Source organism: Lathamus discolor, chromosome 6 (assembly GCF_037157495.1).
Source record: "Lathamus discolor isolate bLatDis1 chromosome 6, bLatDis1.hap1, whole genome shotgun sequence".
Taxonomy (NCBI): domain Eukaryota; kingdom Metazoa; phylum Chordata; class Aves; order Psittaciformes; family Psittacidae; genus Lathamus; species Lathamus discolor.
The window spans coordinates 12,580,607-12,601,476 of record NC_088889.1 but is presented as its reverse complement, the minus strand read 5'-3'; the positions used below and the strand labels follow the sequence as shown (position 1 = coordinate 12,601,476).

The window sequence follows — 20,870 nt, the reverse complement described above, 5'->3', positions numbered from 1 at the left end:
ATTGCCTGGACAAGGTAGAAAGTAAAGGTCAAAGAAAGTCCACAGTTGTAAACAAAAACTAACACCCTTGGCCAGTTCAAAGTGACTTCTGCTGCCTCACTTAAGACTTATCTTCACAACCAAGAAGGAAAAAGATGGCCTACCAAGGAACCAACAATGTATTTTCAAACAGCAAGTTTTTAGGTAGGAAAAAACAGGGTGTAGAGGAAAAACTTTTGAGACAAACAGATCTGATTTGGGTTCTGCCTTGCTCTTAAGGACAGATGGTAATCCAGACAGTGTATCAAAACTTTCCCAAACAGCTCAGGTGGCCAACTGCTACCATCCAGACATGTTCAAGGAAACACCAAGAACAACAGATAGCTTCAGTTCTCTGTGGAGGAGAGGACAAGAACTTTTGACAACAACAAGGGGATCCTACAATAGCCACAGTGCAACACTATACAGGCATGAAAGCCTCCAGCTGCTGGCAAAATTCAGTAACAGGTATTTCTCAAAAGCTCTGGGCTTTCTGCTTCTTTTTCTGAGCCAAGCAATTATTTCTGGCTGTCAAGAAAAAAGACAGTACATGAAGAAAGCACAACAGATCTCCCTGAGGGAAACGGAAAGAAACCCCCCTGGCTGGTAAAGCAGACAAGCAATGTGGTCAAGCAGGTCAATGCCTAAATTACAGGTTGCTCAACTTTTCCCTTCACTAGAAACAGTAATTTCTTGCAGTGCAGAGAAAGATATCTGGCTAAAGTAAGAAAGCAGGGACTGAACTCTACTTTTAAACTCTTTTTCAGTCACACAACCTAGTTGCTGTTACACAGGGAGGGAAACTAAAACAGATCTCACACTGAAGGAAAATGACCTTTAAGCAAACTATTCTGCAAGTTCTCACTTCTACATTTTAACATTTTTAACCCTCGCCATTGTTGTTCTACTCAAATGAGGAAACACATTATAAGGTCTGACAGGACTGAGGTCGTACATCAAGCGAAACCTAACAAAAAAGAAAAGAGACAGGGACCAGAGACTAGAAGAAAACTTACAATAATGCTAAAAATGATTATTCAGACTTCCAGCACTTTCACCTTTTCTATTATATTGTGGGATTGTTGTTCTCATTTTGTAAAGTAAGAAAAGATAAGCATAAAAAGATAAGCATAAAAAGATAAGCATAAGCAGGAGTTAGCAGGGCTTATTGACAGGGCTTTAAACTAGTTAGGAAGGGGGGAGGGGATTTAACTGGGCCTGTTGGGGACAAGCCCAAGAGGAACATGCTAGGGATTGAAGGATGGCGGGCTAAGGAGGACTATCAATCTCTTGTTTCACTTGTGGGAAAGGATAGCTCTTTAGACCCTGTCCCCCAGGGGAAAAAGGGTACTAGGACTGGCTCCCTGAAATGCCTGTACACCAATGCACGCAGCATGGGGAATAAACAGGAGGAGTTAGAAGTCTGTGTGCGGGCTAAAGGTTATGATCTAGTGGCGATTACAGAGACATGGTGGGACAGTTCACATGACTGGAATGTGGTCATGGATGGCTATGTCCTTTTTAGGAAAGATAGGTCGGCAAAGCGAGGTGGTGGAGTTGCTCTTCACGTGAGAGAGCAACTAGAATGTATTGAGTTCTGTCCGGGGTCGGATGAGGAGCAAGTGGAATGTCTGTGGGTACGAATCAAGGGGCTGACTGGCACGGGTGATACAGTTGTGGGGGTCTATTACAGACCTCCTGATCAGGACGAAGGAGTTGATGAGGCTTTCTACAGGCAACTGGAAGTAGCCTCGCGACTACATGCCTTAGTCGTCGTGGGGGACTTTAATTACCCCGATATTTGCTGGAAGACTCACACAGCCAGTCATTCACAGTCTAGGAGGTTCCTTGAGTGCATTGATGATAATTTCTTAATGCAAATGGTGGACGTACCAACTAGGGGAGCAGCGCTGCTAGATTTAGTACTCGCCAACAAGGAGGGTTTGGTCGAAGTGGTGACGGTCAATGGCAGCCTTGGCTGCAGTGACCATGAGATGGTGGAGTTTAGGATCCTGTGTGGGAGGAATAGAATACCTAGCAAAGCCACAGTTCTGGATTTCCGAAGGGCCAACTTTGGCCTCTTCAGTCAACTGCTAAGGGAAGTCTCATGGGAAAGTGTACTAGGCGGTAAAGGGGCTCAAGATAGTTGGTTAGCATTCAAGGACCGCTTCTTCCAAGCTCAGGATCGGAGCGTCCCAATGAGTAGGAAGTCAAGTAAGGGATCTAGGAGACCGGCGTGGTTAAACAAGGAGCTGCTGGGCAAACTCAAGTGGAAAAGGAGAATCTATGGATTATGGAAGGAGGGGCTGGCCGCTTGGGAGGAATATAGGACAGTTGTTAGAGGATGTAGGGAGGCAATTAGGACAGCTAAGGCCTCCTTGGAACTCAATCTTGCTAGTCGGGTTAAAGACAATAGAAAGGGCTTCTTCAAATACATAGCAAATAAAACTAAAACAAGAGGCAATATAGGCCCACTGCTGAACGAAGTGGGTACCCTGGAGACAGAGGATATAAAGAAGGCAGAGGTGCTGAATGCCTTCTTTGCCTCTGTCTTTACTCCTGCAGACTCTCCCCGAGGGCCCCGGATTTCTATAGCCCCAGAAGGAGTCAGGACAAAGGAGGAGTTTGCTTTGGTAGATGAGGATTGGGTTAGGGATCAGCTATGCAAACTGGACATCTGTAAATCGATGGGTCCGGATGGAATGCACCCACGGGTGCTGAGGGAGCTGGCGGAGGTCATTGCTAGGCCACTCTCCATCACCTTTGGTAAGTCGTGGGAAACGGGCGAGGTGCCTGAGGATTGGCGGATGGCAAAGGTCACACCAATCTATAAGAAGGGCAAGAAGGAGGACCCGGGTAATTATAGACCGGTCAGCCTTACCTCCATCCCTGGAAAGATAATGGAACAACTTATTCTTGACTCCATCACTAGGCATATCAAGGATGAGGGGGTCATTAAGAACAGCCAACATGGTTTTATGAGGGGGAAGTCATGTATGACCAACCTTATAGCCTTCTATGAGGAAGTGACTAGGTGGAGGGATGATGGTAGAGCGGTAGATGTAGTTTTTCTTGATTTCAGTAAGGCATTTGATACTGTCTCCCACAGCATCCTCATAGATAAGCTAAGGAAGTGTGGGCTTGATGATCAAGTAGTGAGGTGGATCGAGAACTGGTTGAAAGGAAGAAGGCAGAGAGTTGTGGTCAACGGCGCAGAATCTAGCTGGAGGTCTGTGACTAGTGGAGTTCCTCAGGGGTCGGTGCTGGGACCGGTGCTGTTTAATATTTTCATCAATGACCTGGATGAGGGAACTGAGTGCACCCTCAGCAAGTTTGCTGATGACACAAAACTGGGAGGAGTGGCTGACACACCAGAGGACTGTGCTGCCATTCAGCGAGACCTGGACAGGCTGGAGAGTTGGGCGGGGAGAAACTTGATGAAATTTAACAAGGGCAAGTGTAGAGTCTTGCATCTGGGGAAGAACAACCCCATGTACCAGTACAGGTTGGGGGTTGACCTGCTGGAAAGTAGTGAACGGGAAAGGGACCTGGGGGTCCTGGTGGATAGGAGGATGACCATGAGCCAGCAATGTGCTCTTGTGGCCAAGAAGGCAAATGGCATCTTAGGGTGCATTAGAAAGGGAGTGGTTAGTAGGTCAAGAGAGGTTCTCCTCCCCCTCTACTCAGCCTTGGTGAGGCCGCATCTGGAATATTGCGTCCAGTTCTGGGCCCCTCTGTTCAAGAAGGACAGGGAATTGCTTGAAGGAGTCCAGCGCAGAGCCACAAAGATGATTAAGGGAGTGGAACATCTCCCTTATGAGGAGAGGCTGAGGGAGCTGGGTCTCTTTAGCTTGCAAAAGAGGAGACTGAGGGGTGACCTCATCAATGTTTACAAATATGTGAAGGGTAGGTGTCAGGATGATGGAGCTAGGCTTTTTTCAGTGATATCCAGTGATAGGACAAGGGGCAATGGGTGTAAACTGGAACATAGGAAGTTCCACGTTAACATCAGGAAGAACTTCTTTACTGTAAGAGTGACAGAGCACTGGAACAGGTTGCCCAGGGGGGTTGTGGAGTCTCCTACACTGGAGATATTCAAGGCCCGCCTGGACAAGTTCCTGTGTGATGTACTGTAGGTTACCCTGCTCTTGCAGGGGGGTTGGACTAGATGATCTTTTTAGGTCCCTTCCAACCCTTGGGATTCTGTGATTCTGTGATTCTGTAAAAACCATGTCCTATCTCCAAAGATACTTGTCCAGAGATTTTTCCTTCAGTGAGTACAAGCCATTTTAAGCACAAAAATATTCTCTCAAGTGCTTTGTGATTTTACTGCACTTACTAAATATGCTCCATTTTAGCAAGCTCTTTAGAAAAACAGAGTAAAGAATCTCAGTTTAGAAGAAACAATGTAAGAAGACTGCCGAGTAATGGGATTTTTGCTCTTGTTGCTGTACTCTTCGCAGAAAAGCTCCTACAAGTGAAGAACACACCGGGTTAGTGATGGGGCAAGACAAGAATAATGTGTCCTTCTGGTACTGACAAACAGATACAATTTATGAAAGGGGTTTTGAAGCGGAAGGATAATGTGCAATTAACAGAAAATAAATTCAAATGAAGAAAACCAGGAGATATTTAATTTTAACTAGAAAAGAGGAAAAACACTTGAGATTGCTACAATACTTCTGCCCATGGCACTACAGTATCTGTGCAGATGTATTCTTTCAAGGACAAACCTGAAGATCAGCTGAACAAGTGAAATGTAAGACTGCATAAATAAAAACATACACAGCTTATTCAGTACCACTACTTCAATTTTCTAATGTGGAAAAGGGCACTGAAATAAGGAGAGAAGAAAATGCAAAAAAAAAAAAAAAAAAATAGAGATTTCTTTTTTTTTTTTGAGATTTATCTCAAATATCATTAAAATCAGAAACAGACTCTTCATACACTAATGAAGGGGACTTCAACACGAAGCTGGTGCTTAATGATTTACACTCAAGTAACACGTTTGCAAGATGGGCAGTTGATAGTGTTCACCTTTGGCAACTGATAGATCTCCACACACAACGTGCATTTCTGCTGTGGCAGCTGCCAACCTCTTTCACACAAAAAGAACCTGGTAATTACAGGCTTGGAAATGCTCAGCAGGAAACATGCTCAGCATATTATTTTCTTTATGTACTTACTGCCTCTCATTTCTGTTTTCTAGGAGAGGCTTATTTTAATTCCATGTTTTCCTTTGCTTGTTTTCTTGAAAGTTGTGTCTGTTTATTCCACCACTCGTTTTCCTCACTGGCCTCCATCGGGGTTGTGCAAAAAACGCAGATAAACACGAAGGCACCAGAGGCATATCAGGAGACAGCATGGGCAGGATCACCATCACAACTGTGCCACAGCTGTGTCTCCATACATGCATCCTTACGAAGAGCTTGGGCTGAGGATGGCATGGACAGATTGACTTATCAACACTAATTCTTCCCCATTACATTTCTACCCTGCAAAATGGGAGATAGCATGAACCATTTTGGAGGCCAAAGGGGAAGTGGATTTTTTTCTGCATGATTTTGTACCTTGCTTCCCCTTTCTATGTTGTGATCAGAAGCATTTAAAAACCAGGAACTCTAAATAGTCTAACTACTCAGATACCAAAATACAAAGTTTCCCAAGGCTTTCAGGAGTTTCAAGAGGTTGCTATTGGTCTTTACAGAAAACACTTAACCAACGAGATCTGGCATGCGGACTTCTAAGTATTCAAAAACCTTAGCTCTTTCCTCCTATCTTGTAATTTTGTTCTATTTACTGAGCATTTCAGTGCCATGCAACTGCATCAGCAAAAGAACCATTTCTCTTTTTAGATTAATTTTCCTCCAAGGATGTGTGCAATTCATAAATATCCCACCCTCGATTTCTCTTTTTCCTCCCCTGAAAATCTTTTTCTTTTCAAGCATTTCTGCTTTGTTGTGATTTACAAAGGTATAAGACATACTGTTCTTGCATTAAAAAAACCCCAAACATTAAGCCTAACTGTTAAATCTCAAAACCAGGTTTGGTATATAATTACCACAAAACATTTAAGTGACAATGATAAAGCATTGATATAGCAGAAGTCTTCAGAAGACATCATTTACATTTGCCTCTTCTGTTTGTAGCTAGTTTCTGACCTTCAGTCATTGACTCCATGAGAAGCTCAATAAAGATGAAACACATCTGATTTGAAGTACAGGTATTTAAGGACTGAACTGTGATTTTAGGATGTTAAAGGATGAGGAACTGAAGCAGCAGCCAGCACACTATCACAATTTAAAGGCTACAGCTGCCAAAACCGACATTTTTGCTAGAGAACCAAAACTCACATGAGCACACAGGTTTGATATAATGACATGAGATAGCAGCTTACGTAGTACTTAGGAAAGCGTCATAATCCTCTTACCAGTGACACAGGAAAAGAGAGCAGATTTATGCTGGAGGGAACTAGACCTTCTCTCTTTGGAAAAGATTCTTGAATTGCTTGGTTCGTATTTTTCAGCACTAATAAACATTTTATGCATCTTTGGATTTATGCCTTCTGGAATCATACGTGGGCTATGCTGGTAGAAACGAAGCATTTTGTTCGCTGAAATAGCTTTGTCGATGCTCCTTTTGTTCGACTGGCTTTGATTGTACGTCTGTAAAAGAGAAGACAAATCATGTTGTGTGACTGTTTTTTCACATGACTTGAGCAAAAGTAAAGGAACACTTGAGTGTCTGTGGGGCATCTCATTACTTTATTTTCCCTCATCAAGATAGTTTTTGGTTTTGATTTTGTTTGGGTTTTTTTGGGGTTTTTTTATTCTCTTCCCTAAACACAACTAAATAAAATACAATGCAAGGTCCCGAGAGCCAACAGTACAGTTGCTTCTTCTGTGAATATCATCAGTTAGGTCAACGTAACTGCTGGTTTAAGTTATTGAAGTTCAAGACCTGCTGGATGCCTCCCATTATGGTAACCAAAGCAAGGAGGGGAAAAGAACTGAAGGACATAGAAGAAAACAACAAGACAATGAGACTGGATTGAAAATCTGGCAACAAATACATTAAAACATAGCTACTAATTTCCTTTTTTTTTTTTTTTTCTTTTTGAAGAGCTTCCATACTCAAATATCTCAGTCAAATTCCATTTGAATTATCACTGTTTTGTGCCTAGGAAAAACAATGACAGCAAATGTACAAAAAAGCGAGGAAGTACCAAAAAACAGTGATTGTTCTTTAAGTTCCAAACAATACAAAGTATAAAACAACATACAGCTTTTCATACTCTGTAAATAGATCAAAAGTAGCCACAGCACCTGAGAGAACGGAAACAAAGCCCTTGCCCTGGGGAATGTACACTGCATCAGATATAGGGATGATGTAAATTAGATTACATAAGCAACAAGGAAAGGAGGTCAAGGAAAAAAAAAAGGCATAAGATTATTTGTTAATGTCATATGTGCTCCGAATCCTTTCAATTACACTCTATTTTTATTGCACAACACAGACACCAAGAAAAAGATGGAGGAACTAAGGGAAGAAACTGGTCCCCCTTCTGAAAGAGGGTCTCCCCACACCACCCTGGGTATTTCTTGTCCTAAGACTCTTGTCAAAGTCTCTCCAACAGTTCACCAATGGGGACGGTATGCCCAGTTAGTCTGCCTAAGGGCTCTTAGTATGACAGTATGGCAGCTATGTTCTTTTGAGAGATGATCTTTGGAAGCTGAATTTAGAGAAGTACACAAAAAGATGCTCTCTGACTAAAACTAAGAGGTTAACAGCTAGCTCTAATGAACCATCCCTCAGGCATTCCAATAGATGTATTTTTAGTCTTAGAACAGGCAAAAATGTCTTTTTTTTTTTTTGTTTGGGGGGGGGGGGGGGATGGGGTATGTATTACCAATGCATTACTTAACAGAATTGCTACTGTGCTGTACAGGCAGTATGTTTCCATTTCTTTTGTTTCAGGGAATGTCAGCTGGGCCCAAGAAGAGCCTGGGAGGCTGTGAGGTTCCTATGTCTCTGAGCCCTTCCCTTCCTACCAGTTCAAATCAGCAGCTAACAGTTCTCTTCCAGGCTGATGTACATACACCTGAGCTTTCCCAAGATGTAAAAACACCTGAATCAAATGCAGCATATCTTAGAATACAGCCAAGGTAGAAGGTTCATAAGCTGACGGCTCAGGGAAGCCGGGTGCCACCATGTGATGTGCAGTGCCTGGCTGAGACACAATGCACTTCCACACGGGATGGCTGAACCAGGTGCAGAAATGCGTGGACCAGAGCAGAGTAATGAACACTTTGTAACAGAAATTCTTGTCAAGCCTCAAACTTTCAGACCTGCATTTGCCAAATTTTCCCAATAAAATGTCTCCAAAAGCTTTATAAATGAAGTGGTTTGATTTAAAACAAACAAATTCTCATGAATTAACATCAGACCATTAATTACTTAGCTGCAAACTATATGATGGGGAAGAATCTCCACATTGATAGATCTGAAAGATGACTCCATCAAATAATCAAACAAACAAACAAACAAAAAAAAAAACCAAAAAACATTTATTTCACAGTCTCCAAAAAACCCTCAAAAAAACCTCCAAAAAACCCCAAACAAAAAACAAACCACAAAAACTTCCACCAAGCCTAAAATTACTATCCTACCTAGGAGAAGGTTCGGCTTCAAAGATTTCTGAGAAAATCTGAAGAGCCCAATAATCCAACTACTTAAGTCAAACTCCAAGGAATTTAAGGGGCTATTTTAATATCCCAGTACAGGGCAGAGCTTTCAGTAGTAACCTGTCTTCATAAGCAGCATCGGAAAACACTACAAATACCATTCACTTTTTTTGACTTTTCATCCCTTCAAAGCAACTTTTTTTTTCCCCCTCAGGCAAGATTCTTTGGACGCTCATTTAGAATTAAATCCCTGCTGCCTACAAATTTAAACCACAGGCAAACAGTGACTGGAATAAATGAAATAAAAGCAAGACTCTGAAATCTGGAGTTTACAACTAGCTTACACAGACCTCAAGACTTCTCTGTCATGAAACCTGATCCAACTCAGAACCGATCTCACTAGTAAAAACCAGCAAAGAACGAAATCAGTTTGCAGCCAGAACAGTGAAGTGCACTCTAAAAATGCCTTGCATTCAAACAGCCATTGCATGATGAAGCTGTAAAGATGCAGGTTCATATTCCTCTGCAATCACCCTCCCCAGAGCGATGTCAGCAGGGATTGCCTCCTCCTACCTAAACCCTGCGCTGCCTGCTTCCCTGGGTCAGGCTGCAAGATGAAGCTGGGCAGCAGCCTGGTACAGCTGAAGATCAGTTGCCACAACTCACAATTCAAGGCTTAGACTTCCACTGGTACATTGATTTCCCAAGGGGCAGCCTGCACTCAGAGATGATTAATTATACTCCAAGTTGAGTGCTGAGGTTCAGGAATTTAGCAAAAGTAGATTTCCACTTAAGCTGATCTCTTCAGACCTCAGACGCAAGTCTGCTACCACTAAGTACTTGTCTAAAAGCATAGCGTCATCAGCAGTTCAGGGCAAGACGCTTCCAGCCCTCCTGTGCTCAAAGCTCATCTCTATCTCTTCCACATGTCATGCTGCACCCTTGGCAAAACCCCTGTATATTCTGAGTTTCATTTTATCATTTACAAAATGAGAGTTACTAAGAACAAAGGCTTGAAGCCCTTCACATTGAGAAAGTGCAAATGCTTTCAGAATAGTATGGAGTACTACTTCCCTATAAGACAATTAAAATGTTGCTAAGAATGGTCAGGATTGCTGTGGGGCTTCATGCACAGTGTAGATTTTCCTGGAACAGGCTATTTTGTTTTCCCAGTGAAAAGCAAGCTACACACTCACCCTTTCCTCCCGTCCCTCAGCGAGGATGACCACAATCCTGCCTTGCCGCCTGCGCCCCGTTCGGCCCATCCTCTGCACGAGGCGGACTGGGCTTTTCTGAGCGTCAAAGCAGATGATGAGATCAACTTCTCCAATGTCTAAGCCTTCTTCCCCAACACAGGTAGAGACCAGAGTGTTATACCCACCTTCACGAAAGCGTTTCACCACCTGAATAAACATCATTATTACTATTATTATTATTATAATAAAAAAATAAAATTAGATTTAGCAGGAAAGCCAGAAAGTCCTTTATACACACTTTGCAATCATAGAATCAGTACTTCTAGCTTGAGACAGAAGCTTAAAAAATTAACTTCTATTTTAAAACTGCAAAGCTTGGTGTTTCTGGATTTGTTGCATGCCAATGTTAACATCAACATATCAGTCCTTCAATTATATATATCAGTCCTTCAAAATAAAGGAAAAAAGAGCACACCTTATTCTGACTCCAACCATGACATCCTTCTAAAATTGATCTTCCCAACTTTGCAGTTAAATATTTGGGTTGATTGGTTTTTCTCTGGTGATTGGGGTTTTTCTTTTGTTTTTTTTTTTTTACTTTTCTAGATAAAAATTTAAGGATGTATCTTATTTTTTCTACCTAAAAAAAAAAATTAAAAAAATCCCCAAGTATTTAAATATTTCTCTAGCTTCTCAAATACATGAAAATTAGCAGTTGCTAATACAAATGGTTAAAAGGGTGGTGTCACAGTCAGGTTTTTGGGTGTCTTGAACACAGGACCCAAGTTTGTAGGCCAGGTCTAGTGGGGGCTGGTGGAGCTGATTGATAAAAGAAAGGGAAGACCGGTTTTGGTAGGAGGCTTGCCAGGCTGGTCAAGGAGGCTTTAAACTAGATGTGTTGGGGGAGGGGGGCATCATTCCATCCCATCACACCCAGTCAGTTGCCAGCACCTATAATAAATGCTCGGAGCAGTATAATGATATTCCAGCCACTCCAGCCAAAGAGCCAGCTTCATTTGGAGCTCGGCTCAAGATGCCTCTACACAAATGCCCATAGCATGGGGAACAAACAAGAGGAAGTAGAGATGTGTGCACATCTACGGGGGTACAATATAACAGGCATTACAGAAACATGGTGGGATGGCTCCTATGACTGGAGTGTTGGAATGGAAGGTTACAGGCTCTTTAGAAAAGACAGGCCCAGCAGGCAGGGAGAGGGAGTTGCTGTTTATGTCTGGGATAGGCTGGAGAGTATGGAACTCTGTCTGGGAACAGGTGAGCAGTTTACAGAGAGTTTGTGGGTCAGGGTTAAAGGGAAAACAGCCATGGGAGACATTACTGTGAGGATCTGTTACAGGCCGCCTGATCAAGGAGAACCTGTGGATGAAGCACTCTACAGACAGATAGGAAAAGCCTCACGCTCACAGGCCCTTGTACTCATGGGTGACATCAACCACTGTGACATCTGTTGGAAAGGCGGTATGGCCTGACACAAGCAATCCAGGAGGTCCCTCCATTGTGTGGAAGACAACTTCCTTCTGCAAGTAATAGAGGAGCTAGCAAGGACAGGTGCCATGCTTGACCTGGTGCTCACCAACAGGGAAGGGCTTGTTGAGAATGTGATGCTCCAGGGCAGCCTTGGATGCAGCGATCATGAGATGGTTGAGTTCAAGATCCTCAGGACAATGAGAAGAGTGTGCAGCAAGCTCACTGCCCTGGACTTCAAAAGAGTAGACTTTGGCCTCTTCAGGAGCCTGCTTGGTAAGGTTCCATGGGATATAGCCCTGGAGGGCAGGGGGGCCCAAGACTGTTGGTTGATATTCAAGGATCACTGGCTACAAGCTCAGGCGTGCTGCATCCCAACTAGAAGAAAGTGTGGCAGAAGGGCCAGGAGACCTCCTAGGATGGAGAAGGAGCTGCTGAGGAAAATTCAAAGGAAAAAAGAGGCTTATAAAAAGTGGAAGCAAGGACAGGCAGCCTGGGAAGAGTACCAGGATGTTGTCCGGGAAGCCAGTGACCAGGTTAGGAAGGCTAAGGCCCAGTTAGAATTAAACTTGGCCAGGGATGTTAAGGATAACAGGAAGGGATTCTACAAGTACGTAGCAAACAAAAAACAGACTAGGAACAACGTAGGCCCCCTCCAGAAGCTCTCGGGAGAACTGGCTACACAGGGTATGGAGAAGGCTGAGGTTCTGAATGACTTCTTTGCCTCAGGCTTAACTGGAAAAAGCTCCAGCCACACCCCCTAAGTCCTGGAAGGCAGACGCAGGGACTGTGAGAATGAAGACCTTGGGCCCACTGTAGGAGAGGATCTGGTTTGAGATCATCTTAAAAACCTGAACATGCACAAGTCCATGGGACCTGATGAAATCAATCCACGGGTCCTGAAGGAGCTGGCGAACGAAGTTGCTAAGCCACTGGCCATCATATTTGAAAAGTCATGGCAGTCAGGTGAAGTTCCCGACGACTGGAAAAAGGGAAATATAACCCCCATTTTCAAGAACGAGAAAATGGAAGACCCGGGGAATTACAGACCAGTCAGTCTCACCTCTGTGCCTGAGAATATCTTGGAGCACATTCTCCTGGAAGGCATGCTAAGGCACATGAAAAACAACAAGGTGCTTGGTGACAGCCAGCATGGCTTCACTAAGAGGAAATCCTGCCTGACCAATTTGGTGGCCTTCTGTGATGGGGCTACAGAATTGATGGACAGGGGTAGAGCAGTGGATGTCATCTACCTGGACTTGTGCAAAGCTTTCGACACTGTCCTACACAACATCCTTCTCTCTAAATTGGAGAGACATGAATTTGATAGATGGACCACTCGGTGGATAAAGAACTGGCTGGATGGCCGCACACAAAGAGTTGTGGTCAATGGCTCGATGTCCAGCTGGAGACCGGTAACGAGTGGTGTCCCTCAGGGATCGGTGTTGGGACCGGTCTTGTTTAACATCTTCGTCGCTGACATGGACAGTGGGATTGAGTGCACCCTCAGCAAGTTTGCCGATGACACCAAGCTGTGTGGTCCGGTTGATATGCTGGAGGGAAGGGATGCCATCCAGAGAAACCTTGACACGCTTGTGAGGTTGACAAATGCCAACCTTATGAAGTTCAACCATGCCAAGTGAAAGGTCTTGCAGCTGGGTCGGAGCAATCCCAGGCACAGCTACAGATTGGGCAAAGAAGAGATTCAGAGCGGCCCTGCAGAGAAGGACTTGGGGGTGCTGGTCGATGAGAAAATGAACATGAGCCAGCTTCAGTGTGCGCTCGCAGCCCAGAAAGCCAACCGTATCCTGGGCTGCATCAAAAGGAGCGTGACCAGCAGGTTGAAGGAGGTGATCCTGCCCCTCTATTCTGCTCTTGTGAGACCTCACCTGGAGTATTGTGTGCAGTTCTGGTGTCCTCAACATAAAAAGGACATGGAACTGTTGGAACAAGTGCAGAGGAGGGCCACGAGGATGATGAGGGGACTGGAGCACCTCCCGTATGAAGACAGGCTGAGAAAGTTGGGGCTGTTCAGCGTGGAGAAGAGAAGGCTGCGTGGAGACCTCATAGCAGCCTTCCAGTACCTGAAGGGGGCCTATAGGGATGCTGGAGAGGGACTCTCATCAGGGACTGTAGTGACAGGACAAGGGGTAATGGGTTAAAACTTAAACAGGGGAAGTTTAGATTGGAGATAAGGAGGAAATTCTTTCCTGTTAGGGTTGTGAGGCACTGGAATGGGTTGCCCAGGGAGGTTGTGAGTTCTCCATCCCAGGCAGTGTCCAAAGCCAGGCTGGACAAAGCCTTGTGTAGGATGGTTTAGTGTGAGGTGTCCCTGCCCATGGCAGGGGGGTTGGAACTAGATGATCTTGAGGTCCTTTCCAACCCTAACTATTCTATGATTCTATGATTCTATTTCTATTTCTACATTCTGTTCTGTGAGTATAATTTTGGACACCTGGAAGGAAATTGAACTACACAGAAAGTCAGTAATGACACTTTAAAGTTCAGTCACTGCCACACTATCTCTATTGATACAAACTTAGTAATTTACACATTTAATATTTAATATGTGTATCTTTACTACTATTTCCTAATACAAGTCTCATCTTATCTTTACCTCAAGTTGTTCCTTCTGTGTGAAGCCTTTTGTGCTCTTGCCTGTGGAATGGCCAACAAACGTCATCACTCGAACCACCGGAGACAGCCGGGAAAGCATTTCTGCAATTTCTTGCACACTGTCCCGAAATGATGAGAAGATCATCACTCTGGTACCCACAGCATCCACAGATGGGCTTCCAGTCGTCACTTGGTCTAGTTCATTTTAAAAAGCCAGAAAAGCATTTTTATGCACAATTTTAAAATAATAACCAATGAAACCTGAAGGACAGGTCATCCCACAAGCTACATTCAGAGCTCTCACCTCGCCTCATGGGAAGGTTTTTTCCAACTACACAGCATTCTGATTTTGTCAAATAAATTCACTTTAAAAGAAATTTCATTAAAAATATAATAAATTAATAAAAATAAATAAATAAATCCAGTAAAAATAACTGACTATTAGGAGCCTCACAGACTGCTTAGACCAAACCCCTAGAAATTGCTCTGAGATATACCTGCTGGAACAATTCCTCTTTGGAATCAAAGCAGTATCATAATTTTGGAGAATTTACACCATGGTGAGAGTGTCTTACGTCTGAGGTACCATTTCTAATGTTACTTTGAAAAGCTCAGGTTTGAGGGCAAGTGTGTTGAAGTTTAAGATACCTTCTTCCAAAGAGCCTACAATGTCACTTTTAAATCTGCTACTTAACTGCCCATAGTCAGCTGAGGTTAGCAATACACAGGAATTAAACCACTGTTACCATTAGTCTAGGATACAGCATAGTGGAATATAAGAGATCTGCATCAACTTTGTATGATTTACTACAGCAAGTTTTCGCTAGTTTTACAGCTTAGGATCCTCACGACAGCAGAAATATGCAAAAACTTCTCTTAATACAATAATCTGTTGGTTTTGAAGGATCTGACATTGCAACTGGTTATATCTGTCACTTCAGGAGAAAAGATTACTTTCCCTTTTCAAAGAAAGGGGGGAAATAATTGCATTGATAGGCAGTTTCTTAACAAGGCGCTTTTGACCAAAACCACGATTCTTATGTTATACCATCGTGGATTTTGTCTTCTGGGTACTCAACTTGCTTTTTCTTCTTCTTTTTTAAACATTTAATGATCTGCCCTCATGAGAACAAACAAAAGCTAAGCAAAACACAAGTTTTGAGCAGTCATCTTCTGTTTATCCCATCCAAACGCTAAAACAAGACACACATTACTGCATGCTGCAGAGTCAAACCAGAGTATCTTACAAAGGGGAATCTCAAAAAAGATACAGTGAACAACTGAAATTGGCACAGTTTGCATGCCTTGCTTAGACATAGCCCTCAGATAAAATCAAATAGATTTCTAGGGATAAGGGTCTCCTCTTTCACACAATTCTTCACAAAACAGCTTTATGTCATTGAAAGAAAGGTTAGATAAGGAATTAACATTCTCAAGACTGAATATAAGCTTTTTCCCTGGAATATAAAGAGGAGGCACTTGGTGCTTGACAACAGTTGTACACTACGCCTTTAATTGCAGTATCAAGCTGTTTCTTGATGTTAAAGCATTAAGTGTAACAGATAAGTGTGTGTGTACATATATCTTTCTGACCAGCTACCAGAAATTCCAGTATAGTTTTCAGTTGTATCTATCTACATGCAGAAATGCTTTCAGTATCTCAACTCAAAAAGGAAAAGCTGAAAAGAACCATTTTTCCACATTTCTTTTTAAGATGAGTACTTAATTCACAGGTAGATCATGAAGGTGGCTTCCTCTGGTCAAAACTGATTTCACTCTTGAGGCTGACAGCCAAGGACGTTAGACATGGGGATCTCCAGAGGTCCCTTCCAACTAGTCTGAATTACTCTATGACATACTACTGCAACACTGATAGAATGTGTTCTGCATAATTTGCCATCCTGAGCAGACTAACAAGCTAAATATTCCAGAATAAGTGCAGGCTGGATATATCTTACTCACATGAGTTCATATGATTCTCCTCTTCTAAATTTGTTCTGAACAACATTTATTCTATACCTACTTTTAGCGCATTCTCATGACATGAATAGCAATAATGCTCAATATTATCTGTCCCTGTACTGTAAAAACAAAAAAAAAAGTTACGCTACTGCCATTACCTCCTTGACCTTATCCAAACACAGACTTACAAAATTCAAGACATTAGCAGCCCATAATCAATCTGACAAGTAATCCAGGTATTGAAGATAAGCTAGAAGAAGCTCATTATGCTGAGCCAATGTTTCTTAAGGTCTGGCCAGAACATTCACCTGAATTGCTGGTAAGTGCACCTTGCAGAGCAAGGGTAATAGCTACATGGTCAGGAAGCTCAGACTTAACCTGGTTTATCACTAGTTAGTAACAGTTCAGTTTGCACAAGCAACTTGGCACTACAGCCAGATGCTCTCATCTGAGAGGTTGCGTTTCAAATGAAGAGCTGCTGCTGTTCCTCATATAGCTAATGACTTAGGTTACTAATACTCCCTTTTCCATCTCAAATGCCAGGCTTTTAAAGGAAAATGCTTTGCAGAGTAGTTATTCATTAAAAAAAAAAAAAAAACACCTCAAAAATACCCAACCAACCAACCAAAAAAAACATAGTCATTCACAAAGTAAATCAAGATTCTGAGTAGTTCAACAATGTATAACTGGAACAAAGCACAATTAAGTTCAGGGGGTTTGTTTGCTTTTGTTTGTTTGTTTTCCCTAGAGATACCACACACTTGCATGAGTTCCTGAAACAAATGCTGAATGTATTTTCCACTGCTTACCTAAATGATTTAGGCTTTTTTTTCAGAGCCTTATGATGGAGCAAAGATACATGTGATTATGCTTGGAATCTTAATAAATACTAAGGTTTTTATTGACAGACTTGTAATAAATTCTTGTCTGGAGGAGGGAGAAGTCAGGACATGGGTTGTACTCTATTCTATCAGAGTCCAAGCCTGGCATTTAGGGTGTAGTTACTTGTGTATGTATAAATTTAGTTTACCTGCAAGAAACAGGGAGTAAGGGTAGAATCATAGAAACACAAAATCATAGAACAGTTAGCGTTTGAAAGGACCTTAAGATCATCTAGCCCCACCCTCACTGCCATGGGCAGGGACACCTTCCACCAGGCCAGGTTGCTCAAAGCCCCATCCAGCCTGGCCTTGAACACTGCCAGGGATGGGGGAGCCACAGTTTCTCTGGACAACCTGTCCCAGTCCCTCACCACCCTCACAGGAAAGAATTTTGTCCTTATATATAACCTAAATCTCCCCTGTTTAAGTTTGAACCCATTAACCCTTGTTCTATCACTACAGTCCCTGATGAAGAGTTCCTATAGTCCCTCTCCAGTATCCTCGCAGCCACCCTTCAGATACTGGAAGGCTGCTAAGAGGTCTCCACGCAGCCTTCTCTTCTCCACGCTGAACAGCCCCAACTTTCTCAGCCTGTCTTCATACAGGAGGTGCTCGAGCCCCCTGATCATTCTCATGACCCTCCTTTGTACTTGTTCCAACAGTTCTGTGTCCTTTTTATGCTGAGGACACAAGAACTGCACACAATGCTACACAGCTGAGGTCTCACAAGAGCAGAGTAGAGGGACAGGATCACTTCCTTTGACCTGCTGGTCATGCTGCCGATGATGCGGCCAAGGACATGGTTGGCTTTCTGGGCTTTGAGCACACACTGCCGGCTCATGTTGAGCTTTCCATTGACCAACACCCTCAAGTCCTTCTCCGCAGGGCTGCTCTGAATCACTTCTCCACCCAACCTGCAGCTTTGCCTGGGTTGGGCACAAAAGTACAAGTTTTGCCCAAAGGGTATCATCAGAGACGCTATGACACAGTAAATAAGAAGGCAAATAGAGAAGTTCACAGTGCCTCACTGTTTCTGTCTGGTGCCCAGTGCATTTGGGTTGGAGATGCATAAGCTTAGTCACTAGAATGCCTGCAACTCTGATCAGACTGTGAATTGTAAAGTGCTTTCTGGCCTTGCTTTAGACACAAATATGTCAGGACTGCTTGTATTTGCTTTAAATTTAACTGCATACATCTAGAAAACTGTGGTCAGAATGTTGCCTTATATTCCCTATGGCCCTGCCTTGCATATTAGTTATGAGGATAAAAGAGGTTACAGGGATCAGAAAGAAGGAAAGAAGGAAAACCTGACATATCTAGCTCAAGGTATGACTCGGTATGCTACCATAGTTCACCCATTATGCTATAAAAGTTGATGTATTTCTTCCTGCAGTTACTGTAATTTTGTATTTAGAACAGTAAAGATTTATAGTTCATGCCTTCTCACGTCTGAGGTTCATGCACACAGACACAAAAACCAGAATTGAAATATTTGTAATTTATTACCTGTTAATAATACTAAGAGACATGTCTGACCAACACTGCAAGGAAAAAACATATCTGATAGGATTCAATGACAGCAAAATCCATGCTACCAAAAGAAGATGGAAGAGTATTAAATATGAAACTCAGTTAAAGTAACTCCAGCACAGAACACAGAATTTGAGGCAATAGCTTAGAAACATGTTAGAGGAAACAAGACAGAGGTGTGGAGGGAGGTAGGAGAAGGCAGGGAAGACAGAAAGAAGTATGAACAGGAAGAGAGGATGGGGAAGAAGAAAGTAAGTGGATTAAATACATTTGGACATATTCGAAGCTAACAAAAGCAGAAATGAGGAAACTTGAAGTTGCCTACTAGAAAGCAGAAGTCATATAAAGTGTATTCTAACAGTCAAGCATCTGAGATAGGGGGAAAATCCCAAAATAAAACCAAAATACACACACAAATCTTCACAAAACAAACAAACACACACCAAAACCAAAACACCAAAACCAAACTAACAAATAAAAAACCCCAACCTGAAAACAAAACAGAAGGGTGGGTCAGAAATTATCACAACTTCACAGAGCACAACAATCCAAACAGACAAGGGAAAAAGTGAAGAAGTCACAAAACAAATTTATAGGTACTGCTGTCATCATTCCACAAGCAGCAGCTGGATCAAGAAGCTGAAAAGAAGTTTCCAGACATCTGAACGATTAGAATTCTTTGCTTCATAATCTCATATTAAAGTATGACATGTTTTTGTTCTCCCTTTCAGTCAACATGAACACAAATGAAAAACAGACAAATGTAATCAAAAGTTTTAAACTTCAAATGAGTGCCTCAGTTTGTTATGCTTGGCAACGAGGCTGGATATCAGAACTTTTATCCTTAAGATCTATAAACATGTTGCATCATAACTTTTCAGGAGGCAGTAGCAGCACTGCACTGAGCAATGTTTCCAGAACAAATTAAACAACTATGGAAATCATGAGACATAGTAGCATTAGGAATGAGTTTACTATCACTGTTTAACTAAGCTGTTAGAACAGTTTATATGAAATAAATAGTGATAACTTAGAGAAAGTTTTTCTTAACGCAATGTCATGGTATAGTTCTCAAGAGAACTTCTCCACACAGAAGATATACAAACATACAAGACAATAAAGAAGCACTTGAAAAAATTAGAAAATAAATCAGTAGGAAATTACTAGTTTTCATGCACAGGTTCAACTGTTCAGATACTTTTTCCCTGAGTTGTTGGTACTTACCAGAACATCCCTTTTTCCAGGACTTGAAGTGTTCTATTACAATTTCCTCCAATTTCTTCAGTTTTGGATGGCTATAGATAAATTCCTTTTTATTTTCAAATACTGAAAAGGAAATAAAGTCATTAAAGATGTAACTAAACCTGCAACAAGTATGAAGGTTTAGTGAACTTCATTTCTTCCCATAATTATCTGAGTCAGACATATAAATCTCTGCCACTAGTTCTTACTGCATTCCCTAAGCATATTGGTAAACTACTCATGAAACTCATTTGTTAAACCCATTTTCTGAGAAAGTGTGGCTATTCTTGTTAGAGTCACACTGCAAAAGATGCATTGTCAAACAGTACTATTTTAACCTTTCATCTTAAATCAAATTTAAAACTTCAAACATAGTAAACTTGTTTGAAGGTAGCTAAAACCACCAAAAGAAGATGGATATATGGATGGACACATGGATACATGGATATATAGATACAAGTCTGGAGAAAACAACCTAGAATATAGAATACTAGCTGAAAATATCACAGCAAAAGCATTCCTGCATCTACAAACTATGTAGAGGTACCTACTGTTTCATTTAAACAGAATGTAAATATTCTCCCTCTGAAAGGGAAATACTGACCTGTTTTACTCTTGTAAATATTTTCATTCACTGAAGATGTGTCTGAAAACATGTCTCTGAGATGCTGATAAAGCTTCATGAAGTCCTCATTACGACCAAGTTCATTCTTCGTGCGGGTTAACCCTTTGTAAAAAGTTGAAATAATTTAGTATTCAATCTCCAGAGCCAATATATTTTTTTCTATCCAAAAGAGAAGCTTTCTCAGAAACAGCAAGCTCCTTTCACATTAGCTTTAGAAAATAACATTGTTTGGCACCATTTTTTTTTTTTTTAAAGGAAGACACCAGTACAGAATTTAAACATAAAAACCTTAACTTAAGCATGAAAACTGTAGTTATAGACAGAAGCCTGGTCCTACTACTGGGACCAGGTAAACTAAAAAGTGTTACATCAACCATTTAGCACTAGAAAAATCATACAATCCACAAACAGTGAGGGCAGTGACGCACTGGCACAGGTTGCCCAGAGAAGCTGTGGCTGCCCCACCCCTGGCAGTGTTCAAGGTCAAGTTGGATGGAGCTTGGAGCAAACTGGTCTAATGATAAGTGAGTTTGCCCATCGGAGGCGGGTTGCAACTGGATCGTCTTCAAAGCCCCTTCCAACGTAAATCATCTTTTGAGACTATGAAATGCTGCCAGATACCCAAAGCTTA

General features: G+C 42.1%; 1 protein-coding gene across 5 annotated transcripts in view; it reads right to left on the bottom strand.

Annotated features, from left to right (window-relative positions):
• The window catches only part of FANCM (FA complementation group M), a 79,645-nt gene that overhangs the window by 30,725 nt on the left and 28,050 nt on the right, over positions 1-20,870 (bottom strand). For 4 of the 5 annotated variants that reach the window (XM_065686641.1, XM_065686643.1, XM_065686644.1 and 1 more), the window contains exons 7-11: positions 20,219-20,341; positions 19,597-19,698; positions 14,001-14,194; positions 9,899-10,105; positions 6,449-6,683 (exon numbers count right to left, since the gene is read on the bottom strand). In XM_065686641.1, coding sequence (XP_065542713.1) covers positions 6,449-6,683; positions 9,899-10,105; positions 14,001-14,194; positions 19,597-19,698; positions 20,219-20,341 — 861 coding nt within the window. The remainder of the gene's footprint in view (positions 1-6,448; positions 6,684-9,898; positions 10,106-14,000; positions 14,195-19,596; positions 19,699-20,218; positions 20,342-20,870) is intronic. The other variant, XM_065686642.1, reaches the window with a different exon arrangement.